Source organism: Vipera berus (assembly GCF_964194415.1).
Source record: "Vipera berus genome assembly, chromosome: 1".
Taxonomy (NCBI): domain Eukaryota; kingdom Metazoa; phylum Chordata; class Lepidosauria; order Squamata; family Viperidae; genus Vipera; species Vipera berus.
In genome coordinates, this window is record NC_138202.1 from 16,502,143 (window position 1) to 16,526,574 (window position 24,432).

A 24,432-nucleotide genomic window follows, 5' to 3' on the forward strand; every position below is an offset into this window, starting at 1 on the left:
CATGCTCTATTTCAAACTGCATTAAGGACTAGTAAATTAAAACCTGCTCCGTTTTTGGTTTTTGAAGAAATGCAGATACTCTCAGTATGCTGATCCTTCCTTCCTTCTTCCTTCCTTCCTTCCTTCCTTCCTTCCTTCCTTCCTTCCCTTTGCTTTCCTCTTTATTATTATTTATTTTTAATTTGGTCAGCTCATGGCAACATCCATACTTAATACTTTTACCTCCTGTCTTCCCCACAACAACCAACTGTGAGGCTGAGAGGGAACAATTGGTCCAAAGTCATCCAGTTGGCTTTCCTGCCTAAGCAAGAAGTAGAATTCAGTGTCCCGGTTTGTAGTCTAGCACCTTAACAGTATACCAAATCGGCTCTTGAGCCCAGATGAGAATACAGGTAGTCCTCTCTTACCAATTGCCTTGCTTAGCAACATTGTGACAGTGATGAAAAAGTGGGTTTGTGCCCAGTCCTCACAATTACAGCTGTCACAACGTCCCCACAGTCGCATGGTCACCATCTGGGAGCTCATAAATAGTGTGCATTTTACATCAGCTGTAGTATCCCACAATCATGATTGCCAATTGTGAGCTTCTCTGCTGGCTTCCAACAAACAAAATCAATGGGGAAGCTGGTCACATGATACTGTTCTTAATGACTCACCATTTATTTGCTCAATGATTGCAACCGAAATAATGTTGTAAGTCTGACTCGGTCACGTGATAGTTTGCTTAACAACTGTGACACTTAGCAGTGAAGTGAATGGTCCCAACTGAGGTTATTACCGGTAAGTGAGGACTACCAGCACATTCTGACAAGAAGGATCGGGTGAATGTCTGTTGGCCTTGATTCATTCATGGCTGTATCTTCAACTGGAAATCCTTGTTCTCAAATACCAATGGTGTTATCAAAGAGGAAAGGAAACTTGTTCAGTAAGTGCACCGATTCTTTATCTGAAAAAGTTTCAAAGTTCAGTATCTGACAGCATATCCCCTTAAAAAGATCTCAACCAGTGTGTAATGGAAAAATCCTCTCCGGTCCAAGATCCTGGAAAATCTCCATCATTCAGAATAGTCAGTAATAAATTTGATAAGCTAAACTGATAGGAAATAGCTCCCTATGTTCACAGACCTGCTTTCCCAAATCTGTGCTCTCCAAACAGTTTTGGCTAGGGATTGTGATAAGTGATGTCTGGACACCCATAGAGTATCATATTTGGAAAGACTGACACTGAATAATCAAAGGAATATCCAATAATAATAATAATAATAATAATAATAATAATAATAATAATAATAATAATAATAATAATAATAATAATAATAATAATAATAAATAATAAAGTTGGAAGGGACCTTGGAGGTCATCTAGTCCAACCCCCTGCTCAGGCAGGAAACCTTATACCATTTCAGGCAAATGGCTGTCCAGTCTCTTCTTAAAAACCTCCAGTGTTGGAGCATTCACCACCTCTGGAGGCAGGTTGTTCCACTGGTTAATTGTTCTAACTGTCAGGAAGTTTCTTCTTAGTTCTAGGTTGCTTCTCTCCTTGACTAGTTTCCATCCGTTGCTTCTTGTCCTGCTTTCAGGTGCTTTGGAGAATAGCTTGACTCCCTCTTCTTTGTGGCAGCCCCTGAGATATTGGAACACTGCTATCATGTCACCCCTCACCCTTCTCTTCATTAAACTACACATACCCAATTCCAGCAACCGTTCCCTATATGTTTTAGCCTCCAGCCCCCTAATCATCTTGGTTGCTCTTCTCTGTACCCTTTCTAGAGTCTCGACATCTTTTTTACATCGTGGTGACCAAAACTGGATGCAGTATTCCAGGTGTGGCCTTTCTTAACTAACCTTTCTTAACTTGGCAACCCTAAGATGTCTGGACTTTGTGTCCTGGAATTTCTTAGCCAGCTGATAAAATTTGTTACTGGTTATTCTCCCTACTGGCTAGGGAGTTGAAGTCCACACATCCTGAAGTTACAAGGTACTAAAACATTGATCTAGACAACGCATTCCACCCACCATCCCATTGAGAACACTGTGGATGCTACTCACCACCACCAGGAGTGAAGGAAGCCAGGTGGTTCTCCCAGGGTAATGTTCTTTTCCCACCGGATCTGGGGAGAAGCAATAAAGTACCAATTAAAAAGATAATGCCAGCCTTCCCCAATTTAGCACTTCCAAAAGTGGAAGAACCACAACACCCAGAGCTCTACTGGACCACAAAAATGTTGCTTCCCGAACATGGGTCTATCTTATAGATTTTAGGTGGTTAATCACAAAAATAATCTGTAATTTAAATTATCAAGTAGCATTTTATGTAAATTTTCTCTTTTTACGCAATGGCCTTGTACACCCTTTAGTACCAGTTCACTATGCTGCACACATGAAAGAAGTGTATGAAAATATGGAACTGCTCTTGAAGCACATCCAGTAAACCAAGTGCAATTGGAATATCTGTGGAGATCTGAAAGTAGTGGTTCTGCTGCTTGGAATATAGCTCAGATATACCAAATACCTGGACGAGCCCCCCAGGCTATTTGATGGACCATCTCATCCAATTAGGATTGGCCCGTCCCACCTGTACCAGCAGAGGAGGCATTCTACAGGCTCCATCAGCCTGATTGCTCTGGCTGGCAGGGTCCAGGAGAAGGGTCATCTCTGCTGTTGCATCTGTCCCCTGGAACATCTTGCCACTTATTGACTTGACAAAGATATTTTTGCCCCCTCTTCAATAAAGTTCAGACTGATGAAACATTTTGTGAAAGCCATAAACAAGGAAGGTGAAGGTTTCTGTTATTTGAGACCAATGTTTCCAAGAATAACATGCCAAGGTTTAGGAAGGCATTTTTGTTGGACCACAGATGAGATACATCATCAATGACAAGCAGTTCAATGATATGTTAGTGGGGCCAGAGAAAATCACCTGGAAAGCATTTAAGGATGTAGTTGAGAATTTTCTTGGCAATAAGGTACCAAACTACATTCAGCTGAATGTCTATGGAGATTCTCAGTCATCCAGGCGATAATTATCCCAAAGATGCTTTTTCATGAGGCAACTGGACTTTCTTCTTCTGTTGAAAGAGGGCTGTTCAGTTTTGACATAGATGGCCTCTTTGACCCCTCTTTCAAACTAGTGGTCCTCTCTCCAAAATGTGGACTTTGCTGTCTTCGAAAGAATGGCCTTTGTCTTTTAAATGCAGATGGACTGCTGAATCTGAATCTAGGACAAAATTTAACAGCCCTCCCTCAACAGAGGGGGAGGGATGCAACATCATCTATCTCCAGCCTACAACATAATCCTTTCAACAGTTCCAAGAAGGCTCCATACCCATTTGCATTACTCAGGTGACCCTGAAGACACAGATAAGCTTCCAGGTAGCACTAATGATGACTCGCTAAAAGAATGCAAATGTCTGCAAGGAGTATAAATCTTTCCATTCCCCATTATCCAGTCAGAGCTGAAGAAGCTTCTTGGATGAGAAGCAAAACGTCTTCAAAGAAAAATAAGAAAGTCCATTTGCCTTGTGAAAAAGTTTGTTTGGGATACATTCAGCTGGAGACAACTTACAGTATGCAGTACACTGTATTCCTTTCCTATATTCACACTTGAAATTTCTTCCCCAAAGTCTAATTCAATCAGTGATGAACATGGTAAAAGGCTTCACCAGGACATTGCCACAATGGAAAAACGGTATCAGGGGAACTAGAATCCATCAATTCTGGCTGACTACTGTTAGGCACTGCAGAGAGATGTATCGGACACCAAGTATAAATGAAAATCAGCAGCAAAACACATTGAAAAGCATTAATTGCAGAAGCAGGGCTAAGACTTCAAGGTGAAGGCTTCTTGGGAAGACCCAACAAGGTTTAGAATAGTAGCAAAAAAAATTAAGTAAGCCTCTTTTGAGTACAGCCCAACTCCTACCAGCCTCATACACATATTCATGTGACATTTTGGCATCAACATGGAAGTAATTTGCCCTTAGTCTTCCATCCAACTAATCCAGGACACTGTGACCTACCTGGCAGTAGGAAGGAATGAAAATTATTACAGGTCGTCCTCAACTTACAAACACAATTGGGACTAGAATTTCTGTAGCTAAGCAAGGCAGTGATTAAGTGAATCATACTCAATTGCACGACCTTTTTTGCCCCAGTTGCTAAGTGAATCATTGCAGTTAGATAAATTATGCAGTTGTTAAATGAATCCAGCTTCCCCTACTGACTTTGGTTGTGGGGAGCTGGCTGGGAAGATTCCAACAGTGAACCCTGGAAGGCTGTAACTGTTGTAAATACATGCCGGTTGCCAAGCCCCCAAATTTTGATTATGCAATTGTGGGAATGATGCGATGGTAATAAGTGTGAGGAGTGGTCATAAATTACTTTTTTTAGAGCCACTGACTTTGAATGGTCGTCAAACGAATGGTTGTAATCCGAGAACTATCTGTATTCTAAGACGAAGTGATGAACAGTAACCTAGAAGACTGAAGATTAACTTGGGCTGAATAAACTAAGGGAGGACAGACCTTTCAAGAGCTATTGGTCTTAATCACTCGATGTGATTAAGACAATTATGTCTCTAATCTCCTGCAAAAAAAACCCTACAGTATGAGAAATATGTCTCCGTCTTCTGTGTAGGAACACTGAAGATACATCAAGTTGGCCTCTATGGGAAACACGCTGCAGGACTAAAATGGACATTGGCTTGATCCAACAAAGCTATTCTGTTCTTTGAAACGATAAACTCTGGCATCTGGTTCATGAGTGTGTGGGTGTGGAGGTACCAGATCAGACTTCTGTCCTTGGAGAATTCTTTCCTTTGAATCACTAACAACATTATTAAGCTATAACTGCATTAAGATTCCCAAGGAATATATTTTTTTTCTCCCAACTCATTTGCGAATATGCTCTTTGCTCAAGGGGATTGCTCTCTGGATTGCAAATTCAGTGTTATTAAGGTTTTGCAGTAGTAATATTGCAAACTGTGTTTCTGAGACTTGAATCAGAAAGATAAAATGGAGCAAAGCAGAAGAACAATTCATTTTACACAGCTCTGTCATCTGGTACCTTTCAATTATACATTTCGATTTTAACATTTTATTCAGATTTGTCTTTCCCCCATCCCCAAGGGATGCTTTGAAGGCACAAAGGAATTCCTTGAATAAAAATATGTAACTAGGAGAAAATAAGAAAACAGAAACATATTTTTACAACGGCCCACTAACTAGCCACACCTGACTCAACACCTTGACAATTAATGCTTTGACTTACTTAGTAATGGATGGGAGACCACCAGGAGATATAATACTGACAGCTAAACTGGAATGCCAAAGCAACATTCCCAAAGAAGGCAGTCTCAAATCATTTCACTAATGCTGCTAAGAAAACTACTCAAGGGAAATTTAAAATTTTATTTTAATTACTACAAATCACATTACAGTATGATGACTCCTGGTCTGTGTTGAAATTTGTTAAAAAAAAAAGACAAATTTTGCCTTGAAAGAAGCGCCTCCAAACTTTGTATTGTTTTGTCATTTATTAAATCCTCTCCAAAGAACCTCCAGTTTTTTAAAAAAATATATCCGATCTACAATGATCAAATCTAAAGTGAGGTGTGTCAATGGATATTCACCCCTCTGCTCACCTCCCCCAAGCTTTGGTTCCTATTCTTACCTCTGAAAGGAAGGTCTGTGCAGATTTCTGAGCCCCAACATGAAGGAGATATTCATATACATACAGCGCCAACCTGGGGGGGGGAAACAAAATTCAAACATTTTACTTATTTAAGAACATATTTGCTGCAATAACACTGTTTTGATGTACTTACTGATTTTTGTACATTTTAATGTATTTTATATGTGTTTGGCCACTACTATGCAAGTTTTATCTTATTTGTTATGACTGGCAGTCAAAAGAATGAACTGATTGTAAATATTTAGGAACTCCTCTTCAGCCCAGTGACGTACTGTATGTCCAGGTTGACCCATATTGGGTGAGCTGCACCGGCTTCCATTTTTTTCTGGGTGCAATTCAAGTGCTGTTACCTCTAAAGCCCTGTATGGCGCAGGGCCAGGCAATCTTAATTCTTGAGTACTTTTCCCTAAGGACATCTATTTGTCCTACTAACACAGGGTGGGCATGCTTCCCCTAAATATTTCCATCTGGTGGGAGCCTTTTCCATGACAGCTCCTGCCCTATGGATTATTCTTCCCCCTGACATTTGGGAGGTCTCCATTATCCTAGCCTTCCGAAAAGCATTGAAAAATTGGGTTTTCCCACAAATGCTGCATAGAGAAAGATGGGTGAGGGATTTAATGAGGAACCGTATGATGGAAGTTTAACTTTGGTGCCAGTTTTTAAATGTTTATGGTTTTAATACATTTCATAAGGTATTGTGTTGTTTTATTATTGATATTGTTTTAATTGTTGATTGGGAGCAGTCCAGAGTTCGATATATAAGTAAAAATAAACTTAAAGGCCTCCCTCAGCACTGCTGAGATTAGAAAGGTCCTTGAAGATGCATTGGTAGCACTGAATTAACAGCATTGTCTGCTCCATGATCAGTTTTGGATTATTTTGCAAGATCAGATCAAGCTCCATTAATCTTAAAGCTAAACTCCAACAAACCAGGGCTTTTAGGAAACTTGCAGGTGAGAGATAAAGCAATTCGGCTCATCTACATTGGCCAGTGTTGAAATCAAAGGTACATCATCTGAGTAAACGAAGTGCCAGCTTTAGTAGCAAGTAACCACAGTAGCTCTCTATTTCTTTCAATGCTCATATCAGCTTGACTCAATTATAGCAATCTTCTGAGTTGACACATCATACTGAAGTACCTTTGACAAATCTGTGGCTCTATGCATTATATACAGATAGCCCTTGATGGCTTCCTATCTGACCCACTTCCTGTATTATATTTGCATGTGGATTCTGACATCTGCATTTACATTTAAGCATCTGAATAATCTGCATTGGGGCCACTCTAGTCTGCTACTAACACCTTTCCTACCATTTTCCAATATTCTTTTTTTAAGCACAAGGATAAATTTGCACAGCATAAGCAATAGGAATAAGGAGGATTATATAGAATTAGAGATTTAATTATAGATGGAAACCCAGCAAATTCTAAATATATTTTGCAAAAAAAAATTGCCAAAGGAACCAACCTGGTTTCACATGAATCAAGCCCAATCAATCTTTTGTAAAGTATCCAGGTGTCTTCAATTAAAACCAAGAATAGCCTGAAGCATGGTATATAGTTACTTCACTTGTGTCTCATTAATGTTATATCAAATACTTATATTAAACACAACAGGTTCTTTTGAACATGTAAACATATTTTGGGAGAAATGCTGGTTTTCTGAACTTCCAGAAACTCACTGCAACACTTAGGGGCATTAATTTATTTTAAATCTATTTCAGCAATTCATTAGGAATTGACCAAAAGATAATCTATAGGTGGTATTACACTTTGCATAGCTTTTCAACATTAACTGTAATATTTCCAGATTGCACTGGTTGGATTATAAACAGATTGGCACATATTACTATTTTTGGTAGCAATGTCTAATTAGTTAGTCCTTGTAGTTGAAAGTTTTTGAAGAAATTGGGAAAATCACCAATCATTCCTAATGATTCCTGCTGTTCAATTATTTTTTTCCTAGCATATATAAATTCAGTATAAGAGAAACTGATTCAGTTCCTGTGTTGACTGCCAAGTTTGATAGTGTAAAACATCAGAAAAAGTAGCATTTCCTTGGATGGGTATTATATAAAGGTACGGAAAATTGTTTTAGGTGAAAAATAAAGATCTTTGAAATATTCTAAGGACAAATTCATCAAAATCTGGTAATCATTTATTATCCATAGTAATTACCTTTGTTTGAATAACAGTCATTTTGGTCAGGGAAACTATATATATTTAAAGTAGTTGTATTTCTCCATATGATTACTTATGTATTTATATGTGCTACGACTTCTTCTTTCTTTGTACTGGTTTAATGTTCATTAATGATCCTCTTTAACTCAATTATTTTTCCTTTGTAGCCTCATCCTGACATCAAGATGATCTAGGACAGAGGTGTCAAACTGCCGGCCCGCAGGCCGGATGCATCGTAGCAAAACCGCGCCCACCCCATGGCTGGCAATGGCAAAAAAAAAGTCGCAATACATCGCAACACGTCATGTGACATTGCAAGTTTGATACTCCTGATCTAGGACAAGGTTTCCCAGCCCTGGCAACTTTAAGACCCATAATCCCAGAATTCCTCAGTCAGCCATGCTGGGAATTCTGGGAGTTGAAGTCCAGACATCTTAAAATTGCCTAGGTTGGGAAACCCTCATCCAGGAGAAATTACACAGTTAGAGAAACCTGTGATACAAAAGCTTCAGGAAGCAGAGAAATTACAGAGATAATCTATGTGTGTCAGACTGGAGAAGGAGACAGCAGACATTTTTCTTCCACACTCTTATCACACAATACATAGCTAAAGGATGAAATTGGCCATTGGAATCTGGCGCTACAGGTGTCCTAGTGAAGTCAAAATAGTGGCTGTGACCGTGTGGTCAAAAGCCCCAAGGAGAAAACGCCCATCTTAGCCTCTCTATTTCCTTTACTGTCTGTTGTAATTGTAGGAGGCCCATGCCACTAAACTCCCTCCCTCTACCTCCCTCCATGGCTCCCTAGCTTCAAATGAGCTACCCCCATTTATTTTTACACTTTACCCAAAAGGAAACCCAAGTAAGAACCTGCTGCTAAACTGACTGAGATGCTATTCAAGATGGCCACTCCCAATATCTCTGGGACAGCCCTTGGATACTTCAGTCATCTCACAAAGGGTCAGCAGGTGACTTCCCAGGAGTGCCTCTGGGGATGGGGACAAAAATTATGATGGCTGCAGCTGTATACTCAGAGTTCTGCCCCTTTTATTGATATATATAAAAGGGATATGAGTCATGGTGGCGCAGTAGTTAGAATGCAGTTGTTGTTGTTAGCTGCAAAGTCATGTCCGACCCATTGCGACCCTATGGACAACATTCCTCCAGGCCTTCCTGTCCTCTACCATCTTCTGGAGTCCATTTAAGCTCACGCCTACTGCTTCAGTGACTCCATCCAGCCACCTCATTCTCTGTCGCCCCCTTCTTCTCTTGCCCTCAATCTTTCCCAGCATTAGGCTCTTCTCCAGTGAGTCCTTCTTTCTCATTAGGTGGCCAAAGTATTTGAGTTTCAACTTCAGGATCTGGCCTTCTAAAGAGCAGTCAGGGTTGATCTCCTCTAGGACTGACCGGTTTGATTCGCCTTGCAGTCCAAGGGACTCGCAGGAGTCTTCTCCAGCACCATAGTTCAAAGGCCTCAGTTCTTTGGCGCTCAGCCTTTCTTATGGTCCAACTTTCACAGCCATACATTGCAACTGGGAAGACCATAGCCGTGACTATACGCACTTTTGTTGACAGGGTGATGTCTCTGCTTTTTAGTGTGCTGTCTAGATTTGCCATGGCTTTCCTCCCCAGGAGCAAATGTCTTTTAATTTCTTGGCTGCAGTCCCCATCTGCGGTGATCTTGGAGCCCAGGAAAATAAAATCTGTCACTACCTCCATTTCTTCCCCATCTATTTGCCAGGAATTGAGAGGGCCGTATGCCATGATCTTGGTATTCTTAATGCAGTACTGCAGGCTAACTCTGCCCACACACCAGGGATTCGATCCTGACCGGCTCAAGGTTGACTCAGCTTTCCATCCTTCCGAGGTCAGTGAAATGAGGACCCAGATGGTTGGGGGCAAGATGCCCAGTGTCTACCAAAGAATTCAGAGAGTGCTGTAAAGCACTATGGAGAGGTATATAAGTCTAAGTGCTATTGCTCTGGCTTCAGTCATGCAGTCGCCATCAAAGTTATCCCTGTGAGCTAAGCTAAGGTCAGCCTAAGGTCCTATACCCTGTGTAAAGGCCCTATATTGATAACTAATTTTTCTATATCCCTCTGAGTCAGTCATTACTGGCAACTACCTGGATGAATCCATGCAGTTTTCTTGCCAAGATTTCAGCGTTGCTGCTTTGTTGCTAGGATTGAGAGAGGATGATTGAACTCAAGTCACTTTGTGCCTAAAGCAGAAGTAGAATTCAAGTCTCCTGACCTCTGGTCTGGCACTTTCAAATACAATGCTATACTAAAGTGGCTTCCAAGCAACAAAGTAGGTGGTGTTCTGAAAAAGGCAACTGGCTAAAAGGTATGTAGGATAAGGCCATTAAGGACCACGGCTAGTCTTCAATTTACAAGCAATTGTTTAGCAACTGTTCAAAGCACTGAAAAAACTTACAGCCAGTTCTCACACTTACAACCGCTAGAGCATCCCTATGGTCACATGATCAAAATTCAGGTGCTTGGCAGCCAGCATTTTTTACAATGGTTGCAGCATCCCAGAGTCATGTGATCACTATTTGTGACCTTCCCAGCTGGCTTCTGACAAGCAAAGTCAATAGGGCAGGGGTGTCAAACTCGTAACGTGACGTGTCACAATGTATCACAACTTTTTTTCCATTGCAGGCAATGGGGGGGAGCACGGTTTCTCTATGATGCATCCGGCCCGCGGGCCGGCAGTTTGACACCCCTGCAACAGGGGAAGCCGGATTAGCTTAATGATCGCACAATTCACTTAACAACTACAGTGTTTCACTTAACTATGGCAACAAAGGTCATAAATGGGCTAATGCCTCCTTAACTAACACCAGCTGCCTGCAATTAGTGCAGGTTCGCATCCCACCAGGCTTAAGGTTGACTCAGCCTTCCATCCTTCCGAGGTAGGTAAAATGAGGACCCAGATTGTTGGGGGCAATTAAGCTGACTTTGTAATAATGCCGCTTGGGGGGTGGTGTGAAAGCCCTAATAAGCAGGCATATACATAGAATGAAGGCTACTGCTAAGCTTGTAAGCCGCCCTGAGTCTTCGGAGAAGGGCGGGATATAAATGGAATTAAAATAAAAAAAATAAAAATAAATAAAAAATCAGGAATCACCTAACAACCACTTTGCTTAGCAACAGAAATTCTGGTCCCAATTGTGGTCAACGACTACCTGTACTAGTCAAGACTTTCAGCAATAGAGACAGGTTTATAGTATTCAAACAACACACTAACCAGATCAGTTAGAGACGCAGCAGTTGTAGCCATACAACATGCTAAGAGTAGTTGGTTCACCTAAGTTTACCTATTTTAGAGGCACAGCAGGTTGCCCCACCAAGCCGATTGCCTCTATCTGTCCGTCTGGACTGGCAGGAGAGGCATGCTGAGAGTCCCCTTGATCAAGGAGGTCATCTCTCTGGGCCCAGGGTGCATGCCTTTCCTGCCCTTTGGAACACCCCCCCCCCAAAGATTGGAGGTGGTCCAACCCAGCCAGCTTTTTGCAAAGCCTCGAAGGCCAGAAAGTGTTGCTAGGCATGAGTACAGATTGTTTCTTGCAGCCCATGAAGTTCTTGAGTTGTATGGATGCATGGAGTTGTTTGTATTTTGATTTTAAATGCTGCTAGAATCGCTATGGTGAAATGGGTGGCCACATAAATCAAATCAGATTTCAGAGTAATAAAGAGTCAGAACAAAGCTGATGGGTTTTCATTGCAGCTGCTAAAGCTCCAAGAAAAAAAGAAGTGTTCTGGCCCTTTTGGTGTGTGTTGATTTGGAACAGCGTTTTTCAAACCTGGCAACTCTGGACTTCAATTCCCAGAATACCCCAGTAAGCCATGCTGGCTGGGGAATTCTGGGAGTTGAAGACCACACATCTTACAAGTTGCCGAGTTTGATAAATACTGATATAGAAAGTATTTTGGGGGGAGTAATTTGTCAGGGGAGGGTGGTTCTTCCACAAAGAAGGTGGAGCCAGAGGTAGCAGTGTGAGGGGACCACAATTTTGACATTTCTCTTTGCTCCCTTTTTTTTCCTGACATCACTTTCTCTTTCCTGATGATACAGAATAAAGCAAACCATTTTGAAATGACTGATTGCTAAAAGCTTTAAATATTACAGCAGTGGTCATAATAATATATGTATGTGTTGCAAAATGTATACACATACCTATCGTAAATACCTATTGCAAAATGATTGACAACCCAGCTTAGTTGTGCTTTGTAGGAATTCTAGTCAATACCTGCCTTGTCCATCACATCAAATATACGTACTGCATCATGCAGTCGATATTTTGCTTCTCACACTGAGCCACCAGATCAGATAATTTCATGAAGCCCAAGTATGTGGCACAAAGGGAGCAGCCCATCACTTACATTCAGAGATAGAATGCTTCTGAACAGGGAGGTTCCATGCATCAATCCTAGCCAAAAGCTTCTAAAAAGTTTTCTTCTTCCTCCATAAATGTATCTAAATCTCACATTAAATCCCCTCCAAGTCAGAGGCCCCCCAATCTTTTGGGGCTGGTGGATACATTTTGAATTCTGGGCACTTGCACAAAATAGCTGAGAGGATGCGCATAGCAAAGCATGAAATATTCATTTACCTGAAGACAAACTGCCTCACTCTGTCCTTTTTCTGAGCAAGTAGGCATATTTTGGGGGGTGGGGGGAGAATCCACCAGGCTGCAGCCACTCACCAATTTTATTTTCTGTCTTGGGGATCTATTTGGGCCTAAAAACACTGATGCAATTATTGGTAAGTACTAGGCTAGTTTCCTATTTTAAAAAATAATAATGAAGGTAAAGCAAGTATTTATCAAGAAATCTTGATAGGAGAACATCTGGCCTGTAAAATCTATACTGCAGACTAGGATTAGGATAGTGGCTATTAATACCTGTTGAAACTAATGAATTCTGTACATTAATTTTCCATCGCATTGCACTGCATTGCATTCCTTTTAAACTGCCTTGAAATGTCTGGCAGTTGCATATGAAAAGCAGTGGAGTCCTTTGGATTCAACCACAAAGCAAGCTCTGGAGCAAGCAGGAGCAGGGACAGGTACCTGCCTGCAATTCCTTAAAATAGCCACACCTATCCCAGGATTGCACAGCAGCTGCAGAGCCAAAGATGCAGCTGTTTCAAAGAGCTGCAGACAGTCTGTCTTTGCGCTCCTGTGCTGCAGAGTGCTACTTGCATCTCTCCACCACTGTCCAAATTCTACTGCTGTGGGAAAAACAGCCACTGTTTCTCCTGTTCCCAAAACTGTTTAGCTTTGTCCTCAAGGCCCATCTCAAACAGGTGATTCCCCCACCTTCTTTTAAGTCAGTAGCCCCTCCAGAGCCAACTTGGTCCCCTGCCATAAAAGGGAAGCACAAGCTTTTTTTCCCCAATAGCATCATTTCTACTTGGAATGGGCCTCTTTCCAGAAATCTATAGCTGCAAATCTAAACCTATGACTTGTTAGATTTATACCCCAGCTTTCCTTCCAGAGCAAAAAGTAATTCGATAGCAGCCTCTTCTCTAATGTTTTCCCCCCAGCAATTCTGTGAAGGGCACCAAAGTCCTTCCTCTTCTGAATCAATGGTATTTAAACATGTGTGAAGGAAGGAACACGGGCTGAAGAATTAACGCTGCAGTCAAGAGCCTTGGAGACTCATTCCGTTAAGAACTGTTTGACTCATATTTGGTTGCCATGTTTTTAGTTCCTAATAGATCACCTCCATTTATAAAAATGTCTTTTTAAAACAGGAGGAATAGGGTCTGAAAACAGGAGGGGTATGTGTGCCAAAAAATCAAGATGGTAGTTGTGACAATGCAATCACAGCCCCACCCTGTTTTAATGTGTCTTTTTTGATTCTCATATAGAGGCATTCTTAAAGCATTTAATATAGTTGTTTAAAATTGTATACAGGTAATCCTCGACCACAACTGAGCCCAAAATTTAGGTTGCTAAGTGAAACATTTGTTAAGTGAGTTTTGCCCCATTTTTATGGCTTTTCTTGCCACAGTTGCTAAGTGAATCGTTGCACTGATTAAATTAGTAACATGATGTCGTTAGCAGTGGTTATGTGAATCTGGATTTCTCCATTGACTTTGCTTGTCAGGTCGCAAAAGCTGATCACATGACCCCAAGCACCGCTACTGTCATAAATATGAACCAATTGCCAAGCATCTGAATTTTGATCATGTGACCATGGGGATGCTGCCAATGGTCCTAAGTGTGAAAAATGGTCCTAAGTCACTTTTTCAGTGCCACTGTAACTTTGAATGGTCACTAAATGAAGTAAGTTGAGGACTATCTGTATCTGTAGATGACGACCAGGCTGAGCTTGAGGGTGGGATCAAATGTGTCATCAATTTGGAGTTGCTACGCTCCTGCAAGAGACCTAATCCAGCCGAACCCTCGTGAATTCTGATGAGTCGTCTAGAGTTGATTTGCCTTGACCAGATTCTTGTGTATAGGTAGCATGAAATAAACCCGTAGTATTTTTTGAACTCTGTCCCAGCTCCTGGAGACAGAATTCAAAATACTAGATGTTTTATTTTTTGCTTAAATGGATAGTCCAATATAGGTATTACAAAATGCAGCAGTGATTTAAAAAAATGTTTATACTCAAACTAGAGTGGAGATTTCTTTCTTCCTCTTAATTATGGCATTTTGTACGTTCAGTGTTTTCTTGATACTTTTTTAAATACAGGTAGCCCTCAACTTATGACCATTCATTTAATGACTGTCTGAAAAAGTAACATGACTTTTTCTTGCACTTAGAACCATTACAGTGCATGCAGTCACATGATCAAAATCCAGGCACTTAGTTGCCATGTATTTATGACATTTGCTGCCTCTCTGGGTGAAGTAATCACCATTTACAAGCTTCCCAGGAGGCTTCTGTTAAGCAAGTCAATGGGAAAACCAAATTCATTTAATGAGCATGGCAAAAATGTCATAAAATTAGGCACAACACAATTAACAACCGCATCAGTTAGCGACTGATGTTCTTGTTCCAGTTGTGGTCATAAATTAAGAACTACCTTTAAAAGTTTTCAAATCTCTCATCTCTCATCCAGTGCAGCTCTTCGGTAGACAGAATTGATTCCTCTAGTCCAGGGGTCTTCAAACTTGGCCCTTTTATGACTTGTGGACTTCAACTCCCAGAATTCCTCAGCCAGGCACGCTGGCTAAGGAATTCTGGGAGTTGAAGTCCACAAGTCATAAAAGGTTCAAGTTTGAAGACCCCTGCTCTAGTCCTATCTGAACAACATGACCACTATACTGTTCTGACTCTCTGTGCATAGAAAGGGTGTGTAGGAGGTGACCAAGCTGAGACCAAGGGAAGAGTCAAACACGTTGTCAATCTTGAATCCCTTCATGCCCACAAAAGATCTAAGTCCAACTCATCTTGAATCCCATTGGCTCTTAAAGGTAAAGGTAAAGGTTCCCCCGCACATGCATGCTAGTCGTTTCCAACTCTAGGGGCCGGTGCTCATCTCCGTTTCAAAGCCGAAGAGCCAGCGCTTGTCCAAGGACGTCTCCGTGGTCATGTGGCCGGCATGACTAGACGCCAAAGGCGCACGGAACGCTGTTACCTTCCCACCGTAGTGGTCCCTATTTTTCTACTTGCATTTTTACGTGCTTTCGAACTGCTAGGTTGGCAGAAGCTGGGACGAGTAACAGGCGCTCACTCTGCTACGCGGCACTCAGGATTCGACCCGCCAAACTGCCGACCTTCTTATCGACAAGCTCAGCGTCCTAACCCACTGAGCCACATTTGCTTTGATTGTCGGATTCTTCTAGAGGGCTTTAGCATACAATAAATCTATATATTCATTTGAACTGTCTGGACTCTTGACTTTCTGAGCTTGACAGGGTTTTTGTATATCTCCTTCTTTCCTTGGAATCCTCCATACAAGAGGATCTGTAGCGCAGATGCTGAAGTGATTGACAAGAACAATGTTTATCAACCTTGGCAGCTGTGTGGACTTCAACTTCCAGAACTTCCTAGCCAGCATGATGACTGATAAATTCCGCTGAAGTCCATAGATCTTCAAGCTGACGAAGTTGAGAAATACAGTGTTCTAATCCACTTTCACCTATGGAAGCTCACAGTGGAACATTGGGCCAATCACTCTCTCTCAGCCCAAGCTACCCCACAGATTTATGGTTATAGGGAAAACCCCACATGCACTGCCTTGAGCACCTAGCAAAAAGGTAGAACATAAATCCAAAGAATAATTCTATTATAAGAAGTTGGTGTTATTTGATATTTTTTAAATATCGGTACTCACAATAAATGACGCCGATGTATCACATACAGCAGTCTACCCACTGCTCCATCTTGCCTGCACTTTAGCTAAATAATCAGGGACTCTCCTTCAGCTCAGGTTTTTTTTCCCAACGACTGAACTCAAGAACCATTTAAATGGAACTGATGGTTCTGAAGTTGGGGTTTTCTGCGCTCAAACCATACTGTGGAAACTTACTAGGTGCCTGAAACAGTTGGGAGGGCACAGCATTTCAAAGCCATGTTTTGCCAGTAGCAGCTATCTAAGGTATTAATTCCTGGAGATATCACAGACTGGACCTGGAATTCCTGCAGATTAAAAAAAAATGCTCTTCCTACTTAGCAAAACTCCTCTTTGCCAAGAAAATGATTTTAGCCAGGCAAAAAAGAGCCATAAAATCTAGACACAGGCAGATGATCTAGCAATCAACTAAACACTGTGGTATTAACCCCTGCTGGGACACTTGCATTTATTTATTTATTTAAAAGATTTATATGGTCATCCATCTTGTAAAACACAACTCTGGGCTGCTCAGAATAATAAAGCCAAAAATAAGAAAACCAGGCCCCTGACCCACCCTCTCCGATCCATGCAATCCTCAGGTTTCTACTGTGCCTAGGGGAAATGTTGGCCCTTTATGGCTTCCTGGAAGCTAAAAATGTGCCGGTCTACCGGATTCCAAGGGGAAGGGTATTATCCAGTTGGTCTACACAAAACTGGCCACTGAATTCCCCAACCTGATGCTTGCCAGAAATGCTGGACTTCTAGTACCCATAACCTTGCTCAGAATGGGAATCCAAATTCAACATAACTTAAAAGGCATGAGGTTAGGAAAGTGGGGTCTACCGTCTGGAATTCTTGGACAACAATTTTTCACGAGCCTAAGGCATAGTTCCGATGTTACCGGTTGCCTCACGTCCTCTTCAAAGCAAACTCCTAAATGCACCCAAATACCTGGAGATTCACTTCCAAAACAGGATGCTAGTAGTCCTCGACTTACTAAACAATTTGTTTAGCAACTGTTTGAAGACAATGGCACTGGAAAAAAAATGACTTACCATCTGCACTCATACTTACAACCACCGCAGCATCCCCAGGGTCATGTGATCATTTTTCAGGTGCTTGTCAATTGGCATATATTTACAGGGTTGCAGCAAACAGCAATGGTAACTGCTATTTGCAATCTTCCCAGCCAGCTTCTGACAAGTAAAGTCAACGAGGGAAGCCAGATTTGCTTAATGACTGTGTGATTCACTTATCTGCAGTGATTCATTTAACAAACATAGCAAAACAAGTCGTAAAACTGGGCACAACTCACTAACAAAAGCCTTGCTCGACAACGGAAATTCTGGTCCTAGATGTGGTTGTAAGTTAAGAATATACCATAATACCTTGGAATTCACTAAAGCAGCTCTCGGATTCATTTATTTTATTTATTTATTTTATTATATTTATATACCGCCCTTTCCCGAAGGACTCAGGGCGGTTTACAGGGTGGTTAAAACAAAAAATACAAAAGTTAAAAACAGATTTTAAAAAATTATATCCGTCCCTGAACAAATAAAACCCCAATTCAGCCCTCCCATCTGCATTATATGAACTAAGTTGAATGGACTAACTTATAGGAATTTTCTAGAGGGAAATATTTTTAAAAACCTTCTGAAAATACTGTATTTTCATCTCACACATATCCTTATAGATTAGTGTAGCTACTAGAGCTGTGCAGTGGAAATAATTCAGGAAAGATGCCTGATCAGAGCATGCAGAAATACAACCACAGTACCTATGTGTAGCTATTTAAAGCAATCTGACTTTTTCCCCCTAGGATTGGACCCTCTGCAGTTATTCCATGGTTTGGGGAAAAGACACAGCTGCTTTAAAGAGCAGTGGAGAGGGATTACATTTCTGACCCTGTGTGTTCCATTGCACCTTTGTACAACAGAATATGATGTATTGCACAAGCTGCCGTGCAACCTCTCTCTACTCTCTTTTTTTTTCTTGGCTACAGAGCAACGGCCCTTTTGCTTTCCTTAAAAGCTCCTGTTCTACTATTATGTGGGATGCAAAAATCCAGATGTCCACTGGGCATGAGAAATGAGAAACAGAAAATTCTTTATAATTTGCTGCTATCGAGTGGTCATTCAGCTTTCTGCAGCCCAGATATGATGAGTTTACCTTATTAGACCCCACATTTGCGATATGTTTCCACAGCCCCTGCCCAGTTGCCGCCATCACAATTGCCAACTTTCTCTCTTGCTGCTGTTCTTGTAGTTTTAAACAGCACTTCAACAAGAAGGAACTAATTATCTGAAGCTTGTTCAGGGCATGGAGAGGAAACAGTGGGAAAAAAAGCATTCCCTGACCAAATGTTTTTTGGCCAAACAGCTGTTAAACCAAAGAAGAATGGCCAGGAAAGAGGCAAAAAGAGATCTGCAGGCCTCCCAGCAAATTATCCAAGGACTTTTATTGTTAATATTTATGTAGTATTATGTACTACTATGGCATCTGTCTACCATAAACAGATATCATAAAAAGAGAATCTTCTGTTCCATAGATCTTAGAATTTGTGAATGGTCACCGAAGAAAATAAATACTGTAGTCCAAAATGGATAGCTCTCTGATATCCTGAGCCAGCTGTTCCCAACAGGTATCTCCAGATGTTTTAATGTCAATGTTCCTAATTCACAGGTAGTCTAGCCCAGAACTTTGAGCCATACGTGGGCATAACAATAGAAGTCTGTGCTTGAAAAACCCTTAACATGTCTAGTGGTGAGGAGTAGCTTGCTGTGTCTCGTGGCCTTGAGTTCCACACCTCATCTTAACCAGAAGGGAGCATTGCAGAGACCTCATCTATGCATGTCTGCGTAGTCCAAAATCAGGGAATGGAAAGCCCTCTGCGGGGGGGGGGGCGGAGGGGGGGGAGCAGTTCTGCAACGCCAGCCTCTGGACTGTAGGGACCCCTCCTCTGTAAATTACTTTGGTATGCATGTTTTAATCCTACCCCATTGAGGTCTGATTTTCCCCCTTCCGTATATTCCCCTCTCCCCCCTTGAATAGCCCCCCCAACACGTATTTCATAACCTCCGCGGCTCCAGCAAGCAAACATCAGCGCTGAGGAATACTGAGGTCAACCCCCCCATCCCGCAAGGTATTCAGCGTCCTCATTCCAGCGCACACAAGCAGAGACACGGCGGTTCCATTTCGGGAGGGAGGGGGGGGGGTTAAACTCCACTTGTCACGCTCGTCCTCCCCCGATCGCAGGAAGATTTGGAGGGGGGGGGAGAAAGAAAGGGTCTGTCGAAGACAGGAAGAGACACCAGCCGCCCACGTGTGCCTGGAGCAAACAACTGAACGATGCAGGGAGGAAGCTAGCGGGGGAGGGGGGGGACGATGGAGGGGGAAGACTGCACTCAGATGCACCCCACTTCGCACCCGCGAGCCCCCCCCCAACCTAGCCACCCCGGGTGGGCTGCGCTTGGTCCCCAGGCAAACGCCGCCGGCCGGGTGCCTTCAATCCCGCGTCCTCTTGCCGCACGTCGGGCGAGAGCGCAATGTGCCCGGGGCTGTCCCCGCGTCTCCAACCTCTCTCTCTCTCTCCCTGGATGAAGGCTGCGTGTGCGGGGGGGGGAGAAAGGAGGACGCCTCCGATCTCCCCCTTCTCCGCCTCTTCCCGGAGCAACTCTTCCGTTCTCGGCGACCCCCTCCCCAAATTCCGAAAGACCCTCCCGTAACTTTTCCCCCGACGGGGCTCACCGGGAGCGCCGAGCACCCCCCCCGCAGGCTCCCCCGCGCCAAGGGGAGCCCCCGGCCCCCAATCCGAGGGAGGGAGGGAGGGCGCGCTTTTCAGGGGAGGGGTCGCGGCTGGAGCGGCGCGCCCGCTTGCGCGCGCCCAACTCCGGCTTCAAAGTTTAAGCAGGGAAAAGCGGAGTTGCCTGGAAGCGGGGGAGGTCGGAGGGGTGGGGTCCCGAGGCGTCCCCGTCGCCCCCGTCCCCGGGGAGGAGGAGGAGGCGACGCGGCCGGCCGGGAAGCGGAGCACTTACTTCTCGCGCGCTTGTCCGTCGGAGGGCACGCTGGAGCCCTTGCCCTTGGCGTACATGGCTCGGGGGGCAGGCCCCCGCCGCGGCACCTGCCGTTAGAGGAGCTGGAGGAGGAGGAGGAAGCGGTCTGGGGATCGGGGTCGCCGGCCGCAGCAGCGCTGGAGCCCCATTGCGCCGCCGTCGAGCGCCCCCCGAGCTAGACTGAGCCAGGAGCCTGCGGACGCCACCCCGACTGAGGAGGCTGGGCGCCGCGCCGATGGCTCCGGGCTGCCTCCAAAGAACGAAGACGGCTCCGGCAGACCCTCCCCTCCCCGCGCTCTCCCCCCACCTCCTCGGCTTTCCGCGGCTGTTCCAAGAAAGGGGCCTCCTCCCCCTCCCTGTCTCCGTCGCCTGGGCTCTTAAAAGGGCAATGCCGTTTCCAGCTGGAGGAAGGCGAGAAAGAAGGGGGGGCCCCCCCGTGCAGCCTCGGCTCGAGTCTTAACCGCTGGTTCGCGCTTGTGCTGGGTCTCCCGGGTTAGCCGGGTGATTGATGCGAGCAGGCTGGGTTCCCGCTCCACGCTTAGCCAAGTCGGATGGAGACCTTGCGGCTGCGTTTGTGAAACCGACCGGGCTTGGATAGTGCTAACTTAGGGGGGGGGTGAGATTTGGAAAGCTATGTGAACCCCGTCCCCTTGGTTAATTTATGGCTTAATATATTGTTAATGGGTTAATTCAGTATTCGAGTTAGCTGTGTCAACAGTTGCAAAAGTAGGGGGACCCCGTTTGAGCTTGAAACGAACATATGGTTTTCGGCTGCCTTGTCCTGCCTTGCAAGAGTGTTGTTGTAAAATAAAAACAAAAATGTTACTGGGAAAAGAACAAATGTAAACCATAAGAAATGCTAATGTAATCTGCTACAATATTGCACGGAGAGAATCCACCTAAGGGCCATCTAATAGCTTCAATAAATAAATGTAATTATTTTAAAAGGGATCAGAAGCCAAGTCCCTTACTCCTCAACAGGTTTTATTGTTTCCAGCTCCACAGAGTGTTGAAAAAAAATTGATGTGAAGGGGCCCAGGTCTTTTGCCTGTTCATCTGTCAGCAGATAACTCTGAAAACAGCAGAAGGAGCCCAAGGATGGCCTCACATCAGAGCTTCCATCTGAGAGGCAGCCGGCTGTGAGGCAGACTGAAGTCAGGCTAAGGTGTTTAGCCGAAACTAGAGTTTTCCATCCTGTGCTGGCAGAAGTCCTCTTGTGCGTGCATTAGTTGTCTTCAGAGCTGGAGACCAGCTGTGTGAAATCAACACTCCCATTGCATCATTTAATTCAACCATGGGGTACCACACCTCCCTGCCCAGTTATCAGCGAGGAGACTGGACATATCACTCCTCTTCCTCCTCCTCCTCCTCCTCCTCTCCTCCTCCTCCCACAGCAATATTAGTCTTCTGGAAGAGACTATCAGAATATCAGAAGGCTGATATTCCTACTGATGCATAAACCAAAAGGCCGTGCAAGACGGCCCCCTCCCCCGCTGGACACAAGAGCTGACTTTTCATTGAGTCCCTTCAATAGAAATTGTGTGGGGTTTTTTTCATAAAGTCCTAGCCATGGAGATTACCCCCCCCAAAAAAAGACAAGATTTCCAACCCCCAGGAGAAGTGGCAATTCCAGCAGCAGATTCACCTAGTTTGGGGTTGGCTGGTCAGTGAGGGGCTGTCCATGCAGAGAGCTCCTTTCCGTTCTTGAAAGAGCTGTGTTGGTGCAGTGGTTGGAATGCAGCATTGCAGGCAAACTCTACCTGCAGCCAGAAGTTTGATCCTGACCAGTTCAAGGTTGACTCAGCCTTCCATACTTCCAAGGTCAGTAAAACAAGGACCCAGATTGTTGGGGGCAATAGGCTGACTTGGTAAACCTTCTTAGAGAGGGCTGTAAAGCACTTTGAAGTGGTATATACATCTAAGTGTTATCATGGGTTTTCTATTGGCATGAGTCCCGAGTTTGAAAAAGCTGGATCCATCCAGAGGCTGCAGAGAAAAAAAAAATCTTGCATCCCCATGGAGAAACAATGGGGCAATGGCTTAGAAGGTTGCTGACTGCTCCATTCTAAGCCCTCCTCCCATCTCTTTTGAAGTCATGTGACCCAGAGTGGAATTATCAGCATGGTTTCCTGTCTTGTTTTCTTTATATCTTGTCTGTTAGAATGTGAGCCTATAAAACAATCCACATTATTTTCAATCCAATACAAGTAGTCTTCCAACATACAATCACAGCTTCAATTGTGATGCAATTCATTGTTAAGCAACCTGGTCAGTAGGTGAGCTAATTTTGCCAGATTTTTTTCCCCCTGTAGTTATTAAGCGAGACATCATGTGAACATGATTTGCAACTTTTCCTGCTGGCTTCCCCTTTGATTTTCTAGACCAGATGTCTTGTTAAATTTTATTTAATATATGCATTCTTGCTGTTTGTTGAATACTTCCATCAAACCTTTTTTAATAATATAAGAACACCAAAAGGATTTTTATCTAGATAGAATAGAATAGAGCTGGAAGGGACCCTGGAGGTCTTCTAGTCTAGCCCCCTGCTCAAGCAGGAGAACCTACACCATCCTGGACAGGTGATTGTCTAGTCTTTTCTTAAAAATTTCCAATGATGGAGCGCCCACGATTTCTGGGGGTAAGCTGTTCCACTGGTTGATTGTCCTCACTGTCAGGAAGTTTCTCCTTAATTCCAGGTGGCTTCTCTCCTTGATCAATTTCCAACCATTGTTTCTCATCCTTCCCTCTGGTGCTCTGGTGAACAACCTGGCCCCTTCTTCCTTGTGGTAGCCCCTCAGATACTGGAATACTGCTATAATGTCTCCCCTATTTCTTCTTTTCTTTAGACTAGCCAAACCCAAGTCCCGCAGCCATTCTTCGTATGTTTTAGCGTCCAGGCCTTTGATCATCTTAGTTGCTCTTCTTGATCATGCTTACTCTTCTTGAATTCTGTGATAGGATTACTTACAGCCTGCCATGGGTTGGGGTTGGACCTTGGATCTCCAAGGTCCCTTTCAATCTTATGATTCTGATTCCACTCTGATTGTCCTAAAATAGAATTGTGGTTGAGCTATATAAGTAGAAACATGCAGGCCTTCCACCCCAAATTCTAAGATCTTAGTCTTTTTCGTCTATTATTTTAATTTTTAATTTTAATTCCATTTATATCCCGCCCTTGTCCGAAGACTCAGGGCGGCTTACAAGCTTAGCAGTAGCCTTCATTCTATGTATATGCCTGCTTATTAGGGCTTTCATACACCCCCCAAGCGGCATTATTACAAAGTCAGCTTATTGCCCCCAACAATCTGGGTCCTCATTTTACCTACCTCGGAAGGATGGAAGGCTGAGTCAACCTTGAGCCTGGTGGGATGCGAACCTGCACTAATTGCAGGCAGCTGGTGTTACTTAAGGAGGCATTAGCCCACTGCTCCACCAAGGCTCTTCAATTATGTCTACCTAGTGCTCTACCAAGGCTCTTCTATTATGTCTACCTAGTGCTACATTTTGTACCTACTGAGCGCAACAGGAAGACCATTATCAACCCACAAATGCAGTTGAGACTTCTCATGTTCCCAAGCAACCGGCTCTCAGTAATACGAACAGAGAAGGATATTGCCTCTCTGGAGGTGGTGACATACAGCCATCATATCTAGTAGCCATTCAGAGCATTAAATTTGAATTTCTTCAATCGCTTCTTAATTTACCCAAGATGGTACCCATCATAAAATCCTGAGCAAATGAATTCCACTGTTTATTTACACTGGTATGAAGAAATAAATACATTTTATCCAAGAGAGCCTTCTTCATACTACTGTATGCAATGAGGTGGGTGTTTCATTTTTCCCACATTTACTGAGACGCAATCTTTGCCAAATAGGGCTTCCAAGAAATTATGCTTGGTCTTCCTGGTAATTTTTCCCTGTAGAGCAGTGCTGGCTGGGGAATTCTGGGAGTTGAAGTTCACAGATCTTAAAAGTTGCCAAGATTGAGAAACATTGCTATAGAGAGTAGACGATGACACAAAAGGATGAACCATATTGGCTTGATCCCAACCAAGCAAGAGGAAAATGTTAAGCTTGATTTTCTCTGGTGATTTGCAGTGCCTTTCACACATTCAGTCGTTGCTGGGGTAGTCCTCTACTTACAACCACAATTAGGATCAGAATTTCTGTTGCTAAGCAAGACAGTTGTTGAGTCACACC

The 24,432-nt window shown here is 43.5% G+C and overlaps 1 protein-coding gene across 2 annotated transcripts in view; it reads right to left on the bottom strand.

Moving 5' to 3' along the window:
- Positions 1-20,470, bottom strand: part of SSBP4 (single stranded DNA binding protein 4) — a 52,627-nt gene extending 32,157 nt beyond the window's left edge. For both annotated transcript variants that reach the window (XM_081312718.1, XM_081312717.1), the window contains exons 1-3: positions 20,213-20,470; positions 5,670-5,742; positions 2,049-2,110 (exon numbers count right to left, since the gene is read on the bottom strand). In XM_081312718.1, the coding sequence (XP_081168844.1) occupies positions 2,049-2,110; positions 5,670-5,742; positions 20,213-20,268 (191 nt within the window). In that variant the 5' untranslated portion in view covers positions 20,269-20,470. The remainder of the gene's footprint in view (positions 1-2,048; positions 2,111-5,669; positions 5,743-20,212) is intronic.
- Between the last annotated feature and the right edge of the window lie 3,962 nt (positions 20,471-24,432).